Below are 13,989 nucleotides of genomic sequence, written 5' to 3' on the forward strand. Positions count from 1 at the left end.
AAACCCCTAAGTATTATTCTTTATTTCTTTAAGAATGAGTTTGTGATAACAGGAAAAATCTGGATTTTGAAATCCAGACAAATCTTCTAAGAATGAATTTGTGATAACAAAAAAAATCTGGATTTTGAAATTCAGACAAACCCTGAACATTATGGAAGATTGAATTTGAAAGAGTTTGTGATAACAGGAAAGGATTTATATTTTGAAATACAGACAAACCCTTGAATATTATGGGAGATTGAATTTGAGTGTGATGTGGTGAGACGTATCAGAATTTTTCAAATCCAACTTGTTTTTACCTTTGATTTGACGTGATCTAGAGAGAGTTTAGTATGTAATTGGCGCATTCAAATTTTGAAATCTATAATCTGAGTATTTTTTTAAATTTCATTGGGATGTGTAAGACATAGAGTGTAATAAACAATTCCTTAGGCTTTGAATATCATACCCGGTTTGCTAAGAAACATTTCTCATTTGAAGATTGTAGGTCTATCGGACAAGCGGGATGTAGGATTGTCTTTTAGTAGAATTTGAATATCATATTAAAAGAGAAAAAGCACAAGAATGTGATAGACATATGTTGAAACAATGAGAATGAAATACAATGAAATATACTAGAACAGTCTAGGGCATTCTAGAATATGTTTACAAACTATCCATCAATTATTTAAATATAAAAGGTAACCAAACAGCAAACGAAAACCATCTTTAAAAAGCTAAGGGATAATTTAACAGAATCAGAAGTTCTGATCCACCCATGATTTAGTGTGTTGGTATAGCATTCAGCAAAAAAACTACCATTCACTAAAAAAAATACAATTATGTAAAGAGTGTAACACTCAAATTGACATCTTTACAACAACTTACTCTTGATACATTGATAAACGCTCAAAATTCATGTACAAATATTCTACACAATTAGACATCCATATAATGCTTTACAATGTACATTTCTCCTTTCCAATGCAATATTATAGAGAAATAAATTGAGCTGGCTGGAAAACCTTCTCGCATCAACGTTGTTGGCATTCAGGTGGTCTCAAATTCAGTACTTGAATAAGATTCAGGAATACAAATGCATGAATTTTCGCTCAAGTCGAATATGATTTATTTCCATCGATCCTCCAAACCTAGCAAGGTAGTCGTACCACGCATAAGTTGGACCAATTCGGATGAAACAAAATAAGATCTCCTGATTAATACTTGGTTCTCATTGCTTTGGTCCTATTCGCTTCTCTTGAGTAATGACCGTGATCTAACTCCTGCTTTCAAGACATCTGGTAATAAACTAAAACATGCACATTGGATAGCCCACAAATTCTGCCAGCAATGCATTACAGGTACTGTGCCAACCATTGTTTACACATATCAAGCACAGGAAGTGCATTTGCATGCAGTGCCTGCAACAACATCGATATAAAGGTAAGATAATTAGAACATTTGAAGAAAAAAGAATGTTTTTCAGGCCATGAAATTAGTAGTAACGATAAAACCTTGATATGTGAGATTCCAATGATATTGATAACCCAAAGGCATGTAAGACCCGTCAAAACTAAAAAGCTGATAATATGTCTCAAACTTTTTCTATTGATATCTTGTAAGATGCACTGTGGGAACTAAAGGATGTGACATCTCCTTTGGTTAAGCTAGCCATCAACCAATTACTGTGTCAACAAGTCCGAAAGCCTAGAGAAGGGATGGGAAGGAAGGAATAAGTTGAACTACTGAAATCTACTAGTGTTTGAATCTGGCATTAACTTCTTTCCAAGGAGTGTCCTAGAAATGGGCTCTTACATCATTGAGAAGTACAGAGACATGGGAATTTTCTTACGGTCATAACCAATTTGAAAGTATAGATGTAAATACTAAATTTAGACAAAATGAACTTCAGTTGTTATTTTTTCTTTAACAGTAATATGATCCTCTTTTTTTAAAGCTGAAGCAGGGTTACCGTAGTCTGTGTAATGGAATGCATCAACTTGATGATTTTACGGTTCCTATGTAGTTAATAATAATCAGGTGCAGTACAAGAAAAGTACGCCGAGACAGAGGGGTTCGGCCCATATGATATACCTATAACATATTAATTCTACCCTTAACCAAAATATATTTTCCTTCCAGTCAAAAGGCATTTTATTTGTTTCAGACTAAGATTTGTCTTAAACTCTAAAAATTGAAATTGCCTCTAGAAAAAACAAATTTTCAACCTTTTTTTTGTGAGTGCATAAAATTTTAATTTAAGGAGGACAAAAGATGGTATATAAACAAATTCACAAGGCATTTTATTGCATGTTTGGATTGACTGTGGGATGGTCCAATACCCGGTGAGCCACTGCAATTTTGGCAAAGTTTAGAGCTTCTACAAAATAACTATGCCACCATGATTTAGACAAACTCACAACCCATCCAAACATATACTTAGCTGTAAAAACTGATTTTAACAAACTCTGAAAATTATGACTTTCAAGTTCTTAATTTGAGAAATAAAAATTATTATTGTTATGATTATTATTATTATAATCAGGGAAAATGATAGATCCTATTTGACTAAGTTGGCTATGAATAACAATGGCTATAGTAAATTGGTGATCCTTGTTATACATGGGAACGGGAAACAGGGAGAAAGGTTAGATATTCCACGTGACACTGTCAGGATCATCAAGCTAAAGCCCCTGCCTTGAGGTGGCAGAGTAAGCTATCCATAATCTGACAACTAGATTTCCTAGCAGATACACAAAATCCTGGATACCAGATTTATTGCCAACAGAAAGACTCAATCCTATGCTGATATGCCTTTGTAGGTTAGGATTCAGTCTAAACTGAGGTGGTTTCGTAGAATAGGGCTGGTTAGTTAATTCCGTTTAAAAGCATAAATCCAAAAGAGGATGCCAAAATTAATCAAAAGTTCACCTGATGAGCAACATATTGAACATCAGCCACACTTCCACTTCGAGAAGCAATTTGAAATGCACTTTTTAAACGGCCACAAACTACACAAGCAAGAACTTTCCTGCATGCCCAATTCAAAAATATAATAAATGTCACCATGGTTACTGAATTACTTCTGAAAAAAATCTATGCTGAAGGCACGTAACATGATGTAATGAAGCATTTAAGTCCCCCATACAGATTGTATAATTCTCTTTTGAACAAAGACAAAAATAACAATTAATACTAAAAATAGAGAACGAGTAATGATTGATAACATCACCAACAAAAGCATTTTCACCTATTTGAACTATCTATCAACAAAAGCATTTTCACCTATTTGAACTATCTAAACGTTTGTATTATTATTTTGGAAGGAATGTGGCTAACTAAATATACCAAGAAGAGAAGACAGTAACTGGAACTCGTCAAGTTTAGGAGCAAAATCTGCAACAGCTAAACTGTTTATGAAAACCAAATAAAATAATAAAGAAAAGGATGTGTGATATTTATAATTAAGTGAGTCACCTGCACGAATCAGGCAATGCCTGTGTCCAAATAATTTATAAATATATTATAGTTCTATATAAAACTCCCAAACAACATAACTGAAAGTGCATGAAGGCAAATAACTAAATAAATAGACAAATTAAAAAATTAAAAATTAAAAATAAAATAAAAAGTTCACCTGTGGCTGCTAGTTAACATGTCTATTAGACGGTCTGGGCGTTCTTTATGCTTATTGGCATATACATTTATTGCAGCACCCAAAACCTACACCATTAAGATCGTTGAAGCTGGTAAAAAATTCTTTAAAATAAGTTCACTTGTTCTAACACATTATATTTGACCTGTAGGAGGATCTTGAATCATTAACACTAAACCATAGACGAAGTGGATAGGTCCCATCTTAGGATTTGTTCAGTTTGAGAAAAAACTCTTCATTTCATATTTAAAACTTCTCCCTCCTTTCAAAAATTTGTACAAGAAACTATAAAAACTAGAAGAAAAAAAGAGAGCTGTTTTCACTGTTTCCTATACAAATATTTTAAGAAAGCAACAGGTGTGAAACAAAGGGTAACTTTGCAATTAAAAGTGAAAACAAAAAATTAAAAGAGAATATTTTGCTCAAAGAGACCCTTCTAAACTTCAAATTGCATTCTCAAACTATTATGACCGACTACAACATTAAGCTCTTGGCAGCTAAGGTACTTCCCATGGACATGTAGTGCAGTTTTCAACAAACAGACTTCTCAGATACTCCCTCCACCCCAATTTCTAAGAAAAAAACTAATTTTTTTTGTCTCAAATTATAAGCAAAAAGATCAACTTTTACCCTATTTAATCATGTTACAAAAATGTATCTTTTTCAAAAAATTGCTTGTAATTATTCCAATGAAATTGAATGCATATTGCATTTAATTTGCTCTCACTCCCATTTTCTCCATAATAAAAAACCAATGAAAATCATTTTTACATCTTCCTCTTCCTGTGAAACTTATTCTAAAAAAAGACAAAGTCATACTCCAAATTTTTATGTTTCGGTTTTCTTAATAAGCGTGAATTGATTTTTTTTTCTTTTAGTTTGGGACGGAGAGAGTTTTCGTCAAAGTTTATACCAATCAAAACATTCTAAAAGAATTATAGCTACTTACAAGTCATATTAAAAGTTAGGTAGAAACAAGACCTCTTCAAGTAGAAGAGAAAAAGTAGATGTGATTAGATTACCTGGTCCCAGTCATCATCATCTATTGTGCCCTTGATGTTCCTAAAGAATTCTGTCAATTGGCTGCCTCTTTTTCTCTCAGCAAGAGAAGCAGCAACACCAGCATATATATCGACAGCTGCTCAATACAATTAAATTATCTAGCTAAGTATGCTAATAGCAGTTTGTGCAGTTAAAACAACAAGACAGCAAAGCAAGACTGTAGAGAGTAAATTATCAATGTTACCAGGAAGATTGAATTCATAGATCACTTGGAATGCCAAATCAAAGTTCTTCTCAACAAGAACCTCTGCAATTTTACACCTTCGTCTAAAATGTTAAAAAAACGTAATGAGCATTAGTAATAGCTATTGGTACATTAAACAATCAGAAAAACATTTGAATGCGTGCGATATGGACTGTGGAGAAATTTGACTGAACCTTTAGCAGTCATTAAAAGGACTACGACAATTATTAGCACCAGAAATAACTTAAAAATTGCATATTAAATTACATCATGTAAAAAAGTTAAGATGACAGATAATATATACGTTGTTCTTCCATGCAAATACTTTCATCAAACTAATTTATAAGATGTTCTTCCATGCAAATATGCGAATGCTAGAGATAACTATTTCACGATATAATATTGAAATATGATATACTATTCCCTTTTTCAATTATTCTATTTTTATGTTTATTTTTTCTTATATCTCTCCTGATATTTGAGTTGATTGATTGTATTTTTTCCGATAAAAGAAGTACCTTTATTTATAATAAAATACAACCAATATTATTCTCAACATATACTTTTAGCGCCACTATGACATCAATCCTTGCGGCTCCTAAACAAATAAAGTTCACCACAAGGTAAGGTCGTCTTGTACACTGTTGACACTTCAAGCCCACGAGGCTTTTGCCCGAAGAGGTGTCTTAAATATATAAAATCACATTTGCTTTCAACAGTCAGTTTGATATTTTAGATTTATTAGTTTGTAGTTAGTTTGTTCTTCTCTAAAAAATGGGTTGACAAGTTCAAGATAAGTTTATTTAAAAAATGGTATAAAAAGTAATAAATCCACAAAATGGAAGAAATCCCAAACTGACTCCAAGAAAGAGAAATGAATGGTCAAAGTTACTAAGTAATTAGGCAAAGCAACTATACAAACCTAAAAGTGTCTGGATCATTGGGATTTCCAAAAAGTGAGTGTTCCCATTGTGCTCCTTCCGAGTCATTAAAGGATTTAACAACTTCAACCTACAAAAATACAGTAAATTGCCAGAAATTGTGAGGAGTAAACAAAGGATGTCATTAACAAAACTCATGAGAATATATGGAACAGCAAAGCATCTAAAATAAGTGATTCCCAAAAAGCATGACCAGGACCAAAAAATCAGGAATAGTTCCCAGAAATTTCTGAAATAAGAGATGATATACTGTAAAGTCAAAATTTTCCAACACAAACATGTCTACGACTTAGAAGTCGCAAATATTTGCATTTTCATTCAAAGATGTGATACTTTCCATCTAGCAAAGGTAAGTCTGTCATTAATTTGGAATTTTAAAGTTGGGATTAATCATCAAAGCACTATCATTTCAGTATTGGATTTGAGTATATCCAATTACCTGAATGGATACCCGAGTAGAAAATTTGACAAGACCTTCTTCAGTAATAGCTGCATTTTTTCCCCTAAGACCTTTTGTGACAAGTTTGGTAGATTCCCCACCTTTGTGCCTTGCAGATAACCCTTCATCAAAATGCATCTATAAAAAAAAAAAAAAAAGAGTAGAAAAACACATAATTACTAACAAAAAACCCAATAATGGAAACAAGCTTAAAGCAATGATGCATAGTAGAAAAATAAAATATCCGTACAACAACAACCAAGCCTTATCCTACTAAGTGGGATTGGCTACATGAATCAACTTCCGCCATAATGTTTTATCGAGAAACACACTTTTATTCAAATCGATAATCTCAAAATCTTTCTTAATAACCTCTCTTATAATTTTATAATCTACCGATATTCTCTTTACATGCCCAAACCACCTAAGTATATTTTCCACTATCTTTTCTACTGTAGTTCCTACCCCAACAGTCTCTCTAATATTGTCATTTATAATCTTATCATATCTAGTCTTACCACACATCCAATGCAACATCTTCGTCTCTGATACACTAACTTTATTCTCGTGTTGATTCTTAACTGACCAATATTTTGTCTCGTACAAAAAAGCAAATCTTACCGATGTCCAATAAAAAATTTCTTTTCAGCTTGAGTTGTACATTTGTGTCAAATAAAATCCATAAAGCTCACCTCCATTTCAACCACACGAATTGAATTCGATGGTTTACATCCCCTTCAATTTCTCCATCGTTTTGTATTATGGATCAAAGATATTTAAAATGTGTGATGTGTGGGACGATATGGACTCCAACTTTCACCTTTAGGTTAGAAACACTTCTCTTTTCGCTGAACTTACATTCCATATACTCCGTTTTACTTTTGCTTAGGCGAAATGTGTTTCTAAAACTCGTCTCCAAATCACCAACTTTGATTTAGATCCTCTTTCGACTCTCCAAATAGAACTATATCATCTGCAAAAAACATGTATCTCGACGGTAGCTCTTGGATGTGTTCCATGAGTAGATCCAAATTTAAAGTAAAAAAGTAGGGACTAAGGGTTGAACCTTGAAGCAAACCTATTGTAATAGAGAAATCTTCCGTCTCTCCATTATCACTAGTCGATACCTCTTCATACATATCTTGAATAGCTCAAATATATGCAATCCTAACCCTTTTCTTCTCTAGGACTTTACCACAAATTTCTCTAGGAACTTTATCATATGTCTTCTCCAAGTAAATAAAAATCAAGTGTAAGTTTTGTTGGACCATCCGACATTACTTCATCAAACGTTATAGTGGATATATCGCTTCCATGGTCGACTTCCCAAGCATAAATTCAAATTGATTCTCAGTGACTTAAGTATCTTTTCTTAGTATCCATTTAATCACTCTTTCTCATAACTCATGGGATGACTCATAAGTTTAATTCTCCTATAATTTGCACAATTTTGTATATCCCTGTTGTTCTTATATATTTCAACTAAAGAGATTCTTCCTCATTCATTTGTCATTTGCTTTGACCTCATAATTTCGTTAAAGAGTTCGGTGAGACACTCAATGCCTCTATTTCGAAGAATTTTCCACACTTCAATAGGAACGTGTTGAAAATTATGTCTTCATTGCAGTCCACCCCTAGTTGCCTAATTACAACATTTGACTTGTCTTAATTGCATTCTCCAACACCTTCATTGTGTTTAGTTTGATGGGGTGGAATTAGTCTCACATTGCTTAAAGATATGGCTTGTGTAATGTTTATAAAGCTTGGGTAACCCTCACCTTACAAACCAGTTTGTAGGGATGAGTTAGGCCCAACCCGCACATTATTAAGATGGTATCAGAGCTTATCCTAAATTTGTTGTGATGGGCTTCCCGCAAGCCCGAGCGGGAGGGGGGTGCTGGAATTTTCGCCTTCATTGTGGTCCGCCCCAATTCGCCTAATTGCGGCATATTTGACTTGCCTTAATTGCAGCCTCCAACACCTTCATTGTGTTGGGTTTTAAGGGGATAGGAATTAGTCTTCCTCTCGAACGAGAGCTCTCATACTATGTTAAATTTGAATATTATTTGTGATAATGAATATACAAACACTAATCTCTTTAAATAGAGTATTCTAACCTAATGGACCTTACTAATGGTTCAAACATGAATCACTAATAATACTAAAAATAACAAATAGTAAAATTAACTATTAACAAAAAGGATATTTAAAAAACTATATAACTATTTTTTAACAGAAAAATTAAAAAAGAAAAGTATATAAACATTATGGTATACAAAATGGATGAATGATTATTGTGATCTCCGAATGTGAGAAACAATGTCATTATAATCTTTTAAGTATTGAAATTACAAACACATCTAAAAATATCTTTATTAGCCATTTTGATCTTAAAATAGAATCACCAAACAACTTTTTGTTTTGTTTTCTTCATAAATACAGTTTTATAAAACTAATTTATAAAGACGAATTTAAAAACTAAAAACTAAAACTCAATGAATCAGTCCCTTATATTCTGAAAGTAATAAGAATGCAACTTGAAAAGAAAAAAACAATAAAAAATTCTTAAATGAAAAGTAAATGTAGATATCACATGCAAGCTAAACTGTTATCATTCAAGCGTTCCATTCTAACAATTATAGACATACCTTAGCATGTTCCAAATGCCTAATGGCTTCCTCTTGTGAAGAAGAATTCATGAACAACTGAATACAACAGAGTCCGGCAGCAACGTGGTCCTTTTTAATTACCTGAACAGAAGACCATTATAAAATCAAATACATTTCTGACAAGAGAGAACTATATAACACACTCAAGAACATGAGCTTTAGGTATGAAAAAAAACTTATTCCAAGCAGGAAATCTAAGTTAACACAACAGATATAATTTACAATAGAGCTTCAACTTAAATGCTATTATGACAAATAACTGTGGTGGTTACAAAGCGAAACAAGAACCAACTTACAATTATACAAATGTATTAATAATAAGAAAATGACTAATTGGTGCCATTTGGTAGCCTTATAGTAGATCTTTAATTTTGGATCTAATTAAACCCTACAAAAAAACCGGCTGGAAATAGAAGTTACCATTTGTTAAGAGTCCCACATCGGACAATATATGGCCTGAACATGTGTTTATAAGTGGGGGCAGTCCTCACTCTACCAACCGGTTTTGTAGGGTTGAGTTAGGCCCAATCACACATTCTTAACATGGTATCAGAGCCTGGTTTAAGATCCGGTGGGCCACCTATTATGGTTTCCGCTATCGGACCACCCACCATTTATTTCCACGCTCCAGATGTCCAGTCCTGGGCGTGAGGGGGTGTGTTAAGAGTCCCACATCGGACAATATATGGCCTGAACATGTGTTTATAATAATATTTATCAATACTAATTTGTTGGCCATTAAAGATTTAATTACCATTTAAACCAACAGATTATACATTATCGGTTACAATTTGTAATTATGTATTTCTTAATTAAATAGCCTAATGGTGGATAGCATTTAAATGAGAATGGTCCAGCAGATGCGATTTTGACCCTCAATTCTGAGCTTAAAATAACTTGGCCATATAACTAGTCGAAATGGGATCTCAACCCACCTCCTCACAGCCTCACACTCAGGACTGCACCTGGAAACATGGGACCCATAAGTTGGAGGTGTCCCTCAAACAAAGAAGGGAAGGTGAGTCAATTAGTACTAGAGTAAACAGAATTAGTTATTCTGTTTTGTTAATACAAAGCACCTATGTCTTATCCTTTGGCTATAAGTATTTGCTTACTTGTTTTGATGCCTTAACCAAGTACAAATGAGTTTTCATACTAAAATTGAAGTCTGAAGTGTATGTCTCCGTCACGCACTTCATCACTCTATTCGCGATTCAGTTTAATACCAGGGTGAAAGCTGTCCAAACTGATGGAGCAGGAGAATTTCAACCCTTACTCTCTTTCACTCAGCAAGGTATAGTTCACATGCTAAAATGCCCTCACACATCACCAAAATGGTTTTGTAGAAAAGAAGCACAGACATGTAGTGGAAACAACACCCCCACTCCTTGCTCAAGCTAACTTACCCATCAAGTTCTGGGACCAAGTTTCAAGCGGCAATCCATCTTATAAACCGTATGACTATCCTATCTCACAGCTCTGCATTGTCTAGCCCCTGCCTCTGCCCTGCCCAATTTACATATCCCGCATCATCATGTGCAGACTCCACTTCTCCTACTTCTGTTACGTCATCTCCTAGTCCATCAACCCCACCTCCTCAATCCTATAGAATTCACCCCAACAACTCTCACCCCATGGCAATCAGAGACAAAGATGGTAATGTTCAACCAAGACTCCATCCCACCCTTCTTCTTACTGAACTTGAACCTACCTCCCATAAAATGGCTCTACAAGATCTCAAGTGGATCTTTGCCATGAGTTTAGATGGAGTTTGGATTTGCTCAATTTATCTACCTTCCATTTATTATCAATTTATGAGAAATAAACATTATTAATAGATTAGTGGAATCCATTAGTTGGGTCCACTTATTAGGTGTCTCACTAATCTTATCTCTCTCATAAATGGACAACAAAAGAAGACTAGATTAATTGAGCAAATCCGGACTTGCCATGCAGGATGAGTACAATGCTCTCATCAAGAATAACACTTGGAGAATTACATCACTTCCTGCAAATAAGAGTGCTACTGGCTGAAAAAGTGTGTTCAGAATAACGCAAAACCCTGATGGCCCTGTCTTAAAATATAAGGCAAGAACTGTTGCCAAGGGATTCCATCAACAACTGTGTTTTGATATTTAAGAAACCTTTTCTTCAGCTGTTAAGCTTAGAACTGTGAGGGCAATGCTTATTCTAGCCATCTCCAAACAATTGCACATTACTCAGCTTGATGTGAATTGTTAAGAAATGTGGTTTAGGCCTAACTCATCCCTACAAAACTGACTTGTAGGGTGAGGGCCGTCCCCCACTTATAAACATATGTCCAGGTCATATATTGTCAAATGTGAGACTCTTAACACTCCCTCACGTCCAAGACTGGACATCTGGAACATGCAAATAAATGGTGGATGGCTCGATAGCGGAAACCTAATAGCAGATGGTCCACCGGATCTCAAACCAGACTCTGATTCCATGTTAAGAAATGTGGTTTAGGCCTAACTCATCCCTACAAAACCGGCTTGTAGGGTGAGGAATGCCCCCACTTATAAGCACGTGCTAGGCCATCCGATGTGGGACTCTTAATATGAATAATGATTTTCTTAACGGATTGCTTGAAGAGGAAGCTTAGATGCAACAGCCACATGTGCTCTCTGGTAAGCAACTTTTGTACATAATAAATAAATCCATGGATGATCTGAAACATTCTTTCTCTATTTAAACAAACTACCTACTGAGACGTAACTTAACTTTACAATATATTATAAAACATTTTTTACAAATATTATTTTATTTTCTAACGAACTTTTGGAGAATAGTTGTTTTTTCTATAGGTTTTTGTGAAGGGTCTTCAGTCTTAAAGGAAACAACCTCTCGGCTCGTTAAGGGTGAGGCTGTGTATATAAGGAGGAAACAACCTCTCTTAATTTCAGGATCCAATTCAAGGGCTTCTTGATTGTATTGATTGTATTCCGACAAATTTTATCCCCTTGTAGATATTTAGCCCTGGTTTCAATTTTAGTTACCCACATGTTATTACATAGTTAAGTAGAAAAAGTTACCTGAAAGCCGTATAAATAATTGAAATGCTTGTGAGTTTCACAATATAGGCATATACGAGCAAGGGCAGTAACAGTATATTGGTTGACTGCTGCTTCCTGGGATGTAGTTGATGACATTCTAGTTGAAATGACTTCCTCCAAAATAGGCATAGCACCATAACTAACGCACAATTCACTTAGATCATCAATTGTCCCGTAATCAGTTGCCAAAGAATCTAGTCTTTGCGGTGATGAAGAAGACACTCCAATCATTATGGATGGTTGTGGTGGTGGTGGGACAGCATCAGGAGGGAAAAACAAGTAGCAAGCATCAAGGTAGTGACCTTGCCTAAACATAAAACGGAGCAAATGCTGACGACCATACTGTAAATTAAAAATAAAAATTAGGAAAATGAATTTAGAAGCAATTGAAAAAGAAAGAGACACCTTTTGGATATACCATCAGCAAGCTATTTAATAATGAAAACATTTGTGAGCCGATTATTTGCAGATAGGGAGAGTTGCACTTACATCTTGCAAGTAATTAACACATTCAGTGTATCTAACACTGTCTAGGTTACTCCGAGGACCATCTTCAAAGTCTCGATTATATGTAGAACTATTGTTTGCAAATACTTGAGATCGTCTAGACCTTTCTGAACGGGGGAATGTTGATGGCATGTATAAGATATTAAGATATGAATCAGCAGAAAGAGAATCATCCAAGATTGTGGGCGCACTTTTAGCTAGATGCTCATACCTGAAAAGAAATATAATTATATGTTATTTATGTGCAGTGACCATCACTAAAGATTTCTTCATTCACTATTTCTCCCACTTGGTTTTCTTTAGCTCATTATTTCATCAGATAAAATTGCAAGCAATACTTACAAAAACAATTAACCAGCTTGAATAGTCAGAAGTCAAACCATAAAAATATTTAGCCATTTAGTTTCTAGTATAGTACATGAAAGCATGTTATAATACATCAGGTAACCTACTGGTAAGATATCTAATATGGACAGCTACACACACACACCAAGGAAGAACAGTGTCAATATTCAATACAAATATTACAGATGTTATTGACTCTTGAGCACAATCAATCCAGCTTATAGCCTTGTAACAAAAAATTGAAACCCCAACTAGACCATAGCAAGAAAACTATCATTAGTGCATAACATCTTACATAGAACGAACAGCTGAAACATCAACTGGTGGGCCACCTTCAATTGTATTAATAATCTCCAAAACCACAGGTCCAGGGTCACCCTTGTACAACTGAAGAGCTTGCCTGAAATGAAATAGATATACAATATTTAACCAATCTTAAGTCTGTGTTTATGTCTGTCACTAAGAAATATACTAGTAATTCAAAATTCAAAGCTGTTAAAATGACAGAGCTGAAGTATTGTCACCAAAAATAAAAGTTAACATACTTAAACTTCACACGAGCATGTCCGTAGCGCTCCATCCGAATTAATGCATGACCCCATGCATTCCAAACTGGGAACACATCAATCTAAAAAAGGACAGTATTGTTTTTAAAACCCTCAAGAACTGAAATGTGGCAGTTCTAGTAAATAAAAGAGTGACAGGTCATGTTCCTACCTTACACTTTTTGCTGGTATACACCGCCATGCTATACCGTTCTTCCACGACCAACCTGTCACGAAGACGAGCAGATGATTCTCCATCGGCAATATCATCAAGAGAAGCAGCAATGCCTGATCCCAAAAGGCTTTGGAGGAGCTCCGCACGTCCCAACCAAACATCTGCCTGTGACAAGATTTCAGATAGCTCATCTGTGGATTGACTACCCACACTAGAGCTACCAGCATCAGACGACGTGTCATCGGCATCTCTATTTCTTTCCCAATTACATGAAAATTCACTACCACCTGTGAGCTTTCTCAGCAAGGACTTGGCATAAAGTAGACCCTGCATATGCGACACATCAGAATGATTGTATTTTTCATTACAAGCAAAAAGCCAGCGATGCAAATTGACAGTGATGCTGCTGTC

The 13,989-nt window shown here is 34.8% G+C and overlaps 1 protein-coding gene across 2 annotated transcripts in view; it reads right to left on the reverse strand.

Moving 5' to 3' along the window:
• Positions 1 to 707: 707 nt before the first annotated feature.
• LOC127085693 (uncharacterized) overlaps positions 708 to 13,989 on the reverse strand; it is a 52,130-nt gene continuing 38,848 nt past the window's right edge. For both annotated transcript variants that reach the window (XM_051026190.1, XM_051026191.1), the window contains exons 24-36: positions 13,576 to 13,905; positions 13,404 to 13,486; positions 13,154 to 13,258; positions 12,496 to 12,724; positions 11,986 to 12,348; positions 8,909 to 9,010; positions 6,261 to 6,398; positions 5,803 to 5,891; positions 4,881 to 4,963; positions 4,657 to 4,772; positions 3,617 to 3,702; positions 2,911 to 3,010; positions 708 to 1,400 (exon numbers count right to left, since the gene is read on the reverse strand). In XM_051026190.1, the coding sequence (XP_050882147.1) occupies positions 1,335 to 1,400; positions 2,911 to 3,010; positions 3,617 to 3,702; positions 4,657 to 4,772; positions 4,881 to 4,963; positions 5,803 to 5,891; positions 6,261 to 6,398; positions 8,909 to 9,010; positions 11,986 to 12,348; positions 12,496 to 12,724; positions 13,154 to 13,258; positions 13,404 to 13,486; positions 13,576 to 13,905 (1,890 nt within the window). In that variant the 3' untranslated portion in view covers positions 708 to 1,334. The remainder of the gene's footprint in view (positions 1,401 to 2,910; positions 3,011 to 3,616; positions 3,703 to 4,656; positions 4,773 to 4,880; positions 4,964 to 5,802; positions 5,892 to 6,260; positions 6,399 to 8,908; positions 9,011 to 11,985; positions 12,349 to 12,495; positions 12,725 to 13,153; positions 13,259 to 13,403; positions 13,487 to 13,575; positions 13,906 to 13,989) is intronic.

The sequence above is a fragment of the Lathyrus oleraceus genome, chromosome 5 (genome assembly GCF_024323335.1).
Source record: "Lathyrus oleraceus cultivar Zhongwan6 chromosome 5, CAAS_Psat_ZW6_1.0, whole genome shotgun sequence".
NCBI classification, from domain to species: Eukaryota; Viridiplantae; Streptophyta; class Magnoliopsida; order Fabales; family Fabaceae; genus Lathyrus; species Lathyrus oleraceus.